Raw genomic sequence first — 5000 nt, 5'->3', positions numbered from 1 at the left:
AAGAAAGTGGACCTGCCACAATTGAACTTACTGCTGAGGGAAAAAAAGGTGAGTTTTGAGACGAGATTTAAAAGATGCGAGGGAATCAGAATGACGGAGGTTATCAGGGAGCTTGTTCCACATTACCCAGTATGCTGTATGACGATGATGATGATGATGGTGACGATTGTCATCACTCATTCTTATTCTTGTCCCCACCACCACCCACCTTCACACCCACCCACTCACTCACCCACCCACCCATCCAACCTCCAGGTGTCAGGTTGTCAAGGGCACCAGGGTACCCAACAGAGCGTCGCCCAAGAGGCTGAAGCGTCCACCGGAAGTGAGGCGAGAGGAGGTGGTGGTCGTGGAGACCACCAGCGGCAGGAGGAGCCGTCAGCAGCGACAGGATGAGGACGAGGAGGAGGACGTGGAAGATGGAGCTCACGATAGATCCGTACCCGTGGAAGGTGTGTGTGTGTGTGTGTGTGTGTGTGTGTGTGTGTGTGTGTGTGTGTTGTGGTGTGTGTGTGTGTGTGTGTGTGTGTGTGTGTGTGTGTGTGTGTGTGTGTGTTGTTGTTGTTGTTGTTGTTTTACATTTATTTGCTTATTTATCATCATTGTTGTCTCTTTTTTGTGCGCTTAGAGTTGCTTTCATCAAGATTTTGCGCCTGATAAATATTATTATTATTATTATTATTATTAGTAGTAGTAGTAGTAGTAGTAGTAGTAGTATTTTATGTATTTATCTATTATTATTTATTTATTTATTTACTTATTTTTATTATTATTTTTTTAAATTAAAATTTAGATATATATATATTTTTTTTTTCTCTCAAGGCCTGACTAAGCGCATTGGGTTACGCTGCTGGTTAAGGCATCTGCTTGGCAGATGTGGTGTAGCGTACGTATAGCGTATAATTATGGATATGACCGAACGCAGTGACGCCTCCTTGAGCTACTGATACTGATACTGATACTGACACTGACACTGATACTCTCCCACTGTTCTTTCTTCATCTCCAATTGAACTTGATCTCCGCTGTTTGCGGGGGCGTACTTGCTTTCCCCCAGCGGAGGAGGGAGAAGAGAAAGATGATGAGGTGATGGAGGTGCCGGTTGAGCCAGATGAGCACGAGTCTAGCTACAGCCAGCGAGACGAGCCTGACTCAAAGCTCAGAAATGCTCAGTCAGGTATCCGCCCATGTACCCCCGCACTTGTCTTCTCACAAGCTCACGCGGAATCACTGAATTAATTATATTAAACAGTTTTTGCTTTGTGTGTGTGTTGGCGTGGGTTTGCATGCACTACTTTCTTATGCTCACACTGTGTGTGTGTGTGTGTGTGTGTGTGTGTGTCTGTGTGTCTGTGTGTCTGTGTGTGTTTGTTTATTGATGAAGTGGTTTTGTGTTGTATCGAGTTGTATTATATTGAGTTGCGTTTGATTTGTATTGTGTTGGGCTGTTTACATTGTATTATATAGTGTTGTACTGTGCTGTTTACATTGTCTTATATAGTGTTGTACTGTGCTGTTTACATTGTATTATATAGTGTTGTGCTGTGCTGTTTACATTGTATTATATAGTGTTGTACTGTGCTGTTTACATTGTATTATATAGTGTTGTACTGTGCTGTTTACATTGTATTATATTGTGTTGTACTGTGCTGTGTTGCATTGTATTATATTGTGTTGTACTGTGCTGTGTTGCATTGTATTATATTGCGTTGTACTGTGCTGTTTACATTGTATTATATAGTGTTGTACTGTGCTGTTTGCATTGTATTATATTGTGTTGTACTGTGCTGTTTACATTGTATTATATAGTGTTGTACTGTGCTGTTTGCATTGTATTATATTGTGTTGTACTGTGCTGTTTGCATTGTATTATATTGCGTTGTGCTGTGCTGTGTTGCATTGTATTATATAGTGTTGTGCTGTGCTGTTTACATTGTATTATATTGCGTTGTACTGTGCTGTGTTGCATTGTATTATATAGTGTTGTACTGTGCTGTTTACATTGTGTTATATTGCGTTGTGCTGTGCTGTTTACATTGTATTATATTGTGTTGTACTGTGCTGTGTTGCATTGTATTATATAGTGTTGTACTGTGCTGTGTTGCATTGTATTATATAGTGTTGTACTGTGCTGTTTACATTGTATTATATAGTGTTGTACTGTGCTGTTTGCATTGTCTTATATTGTGTTGTACTGTGCTGTTTACATTGTATTATATAGTGTTGTACTGTGCTGTTTACATTGTATTATATAGTGTTGTACTGTGCTGTTTACATTGTATTATATTGTGTTGTACTGTGCTGTTTACATTGTATTATATAGTGTTGTACTGTGCTGTTTACATTGTATTATATAGTGTTGTACTGTGCTGTTTACATTGTATTATATTGCGTTGTGCTGTGCTGTGTTGCATTGCATTCTATCGTGTTGTGCTGTGCTGTTTTGCATTGTATTATATTGTTTTGTGCAGTGCTGTTTGTATTGTGATGTGTTGTGCTGTCTTGCATTGTATCATATTGCGTTGTGCAGTGCTGTTTTGCATTGTATCATACTGTATTGTGCTGTGCTGTTTGCATTGCATCATATTCGTGTAGTCCTTTTTGCATTGTATTGTTTTGTGCGGTGCTGTTTGTATTATGCTGTGCTGTTTGTATTGTACTGTATTGTGTTGTGCTGTTTGTATTGTATTCTGTTGTTCTGTTTGCATTATATTGCATTGTGTTGTGCTGTTTGCATTGTATTCTGTCGTTTGCATTGTATTGTGTTGTGCTGTTTGCATTGTATTGTATTGTGTTGTGCTGTTTGCATTGCATTGTATTGTGTTGTGCTGTTTGCACTGTATTGTGTTGTGCTGTTTGCATTGCATTGTATTGTGTTGTGCTGTTTGCATTGTATTGTGTTGTGCTGTTTGCATTGTATTCTGTCGTTTGCATTGTATTGTGTTGTGCTGTTTGCATTGTATTGTATTGTGTTGTGCTGTTTGCAATGTACTGTATTGTGTTGTGCTGTTTGCATTGTATTGTATTGTGCTGTTTGCATTGTATTGTGTTGTGCTGTTTGCATTGTATTGTGTTGTGTTGTGCTGTTTGCATTGTATTGTGTTGTGTTGTGCTGTTTGCATTGTATTGTATTGTGATGTGTTGCTTGGATTGTATTCTGTTGTTCTGTTTGCATTGTATTGTATTGTGTTGTGTTGTGCTGTTTGCATTGTATTGTGTTGTGCTGTTTGCATTGTACTGTATTGTGTTGTGCTGTTTGCATTGTATTGTATTGTGTTGTGCTGTTTGCATTGTATTGTATTGTGTTGTGCTGTTTGCATTGTATTGTATTGTGTTGTGCTGTTTGCATTGTATTGTATTGTGTTGTGCTGTTTGCATTGTACTGTATTGTGTTGTGCTGTTTGCATTGTATTGTATTGTGTTGTGCTGTTTGCATTGTACTGTATTGTGTTGTGCTGTTTGCATTGTATTGTGTTGTGCTGTTTGCATTGTACTGTATTGTGTTGTGCTGTTTGCATTGTGTTGTGCTGTTTGCATTGTATTGTGTTGTGCTGTTTGCATTGTACTGTATTGTGTTGTGCTGTTTGCATTGTATTGTATTGTGTTGTGCTGTTTGCATTGTATTGTGTTGTGTTGTGCTGTTTGCATTGTATTGTGTTGTTTGCATTGTATTGTGTTGTGCTGTTTGCATTGTATTGTGTTGTGCTGTTTGCATTGTATTGTATTGTGTTGTGTTGTTTGCATTGTATTGTATTGTGTTGTGCTGTTTGCATTGTATTGTATTGTGTTGTGCTGTTTGCATTGTATTGTGTTGTGCTGTTTGCATTGTATTGTATTGTGTTGTGCTGTTTGCATTGTATTCTGTTTGCATTGTGTTGTGCTGTTTGCATTGTATTGTGTTGTGCTGTTTGCATTGTGTTGTGCTGTTTGCATTGTACTGTGTTGTGTTGTGCTGTTTGCATTGTATTGTATTGTGTTGTGCTGTTTGCATTGTATTGCATTGTGTTGTGCTGTTTGCATTGTATTGCATTGTGTTGTGCTGTGTGCAATGTACTGTATTGTGTTGTGTTGTTTGCATTGTACTGTATTGTGTTGTACTTTTTGCATTGTATTGCATTGTGTTGTGCTGTTTGCATTGTATTGTATTGTGTTGTGCTGTTTGCATTGTATTGTGTTGTGCTGTTTGCATTGTATTGTGTTGTGCTGTTTGCATTGTATTGTGTTGTGCTGTTTGCATTGTATTGTATTGTGTTGTGCTGTTTGCATTGTACTGTATTGTGTTGTGCTGTTTGCATTGCATTGTATTGTGTTGTGCTGTTTGCATTGTACTGTATTGTGTTGTGCTGTTTGCATTGCATTGTATTGTGTTGTGCTGTTTGCATTGTATTGTATTGTGTTGTGCTGTTTGCATTGTATTGTGTTGTGTTGTGCTGTTTGCATTGTGTTGTGCTGTTTGCATGGTATTGTATTGTGTTGTGCTGTTTGCATTGTGTTGTGCTGTTTGCATGGTATTGTATTGTGGTGTGTTGTTTGCATGGTATTGTGTTGTGTTGTGCTGTTTGCATTGTGTTGTGCTGTTTGCATGGTATTGTATTGTGTTGTGCTGTTTGCATTGCATTGTATTGTGTTGTGTTGTTTGCATTGCATTGTATTGTGTTGTGCTGTTTGCATGGTATTGTATTGTGTTGTGCTGTTTGCATTGTATTGTATTGTGTTGTGCTGTTTGCATGGTATTGTATTGTATTGTGCTGTTTGCATTGTACTGTATTGTGTTGTGCTGTTTGCATTGCATTGTATTGTGTTGTGCTGTTTGCATTGTATTCTGTTTGCATTGTGTTGTGCTGTTTGCATTGTATTGTGTAGTGCTGGTTGCATTGTATTGTATTGTGCTGTTTGCATTGTATTGTATTGTGTTGTGTTGTTTGCATTGTATTGTATTGTGTTGTGCTGTTTGCAATGTACTGTATTGTGTTGTGCTGTTTGCATTGTATTGTATTGTGT

At 38.1% G+C, this 5000-nt stretch overlaps 1 protein-coding gene across 4 annotated transcripts in view; it reads left to right on the top strand.

The window, feature by feature from the left end:
• The window catches only part of LOC143277146 (uncharacterized), a 106296-nt gene that overhangs the window by 34995 nt on the left and 66301 nt on the right, over positions 1 to 5000 (top strand). For 3 of the 4 annotated variants that reach the window (XM_076581891.1, XM_076581889.1, XM_076581893.1), the window contains exons 9-10: positions 256 to 452; positions 1057 to 1176. In XM_076581891.1, the coding sequence (XP_076438006.1) occupies positions 256 to 452; positions 1057 to 1176 (317 nt within the window). The remainder of the gene's footprint in view (positions 1 to 255; positions 453 to 1056; positions 1177 to 5000) is intronic. The other variant, XM_076581890.1, reaches the window with a different exon arrangement.

Source organism: Babylonia areolata, chromosome 33 (genome assembly GCF_041734735.1).
Source record: "Babylonia areolata isolate BAREFJ2019XMU chromosome 33, ASM4173473v1, whole genome shotgun sequence".
NCBI lineage: Eukaryota > Metazoa > Mollusca > Gastropoda > Neogastropoda > Buccinidae > Babylonia > Babylonia areolata.
This window is presented reverse-complemented; position numbering and strand designations above follow the sequence as displayed.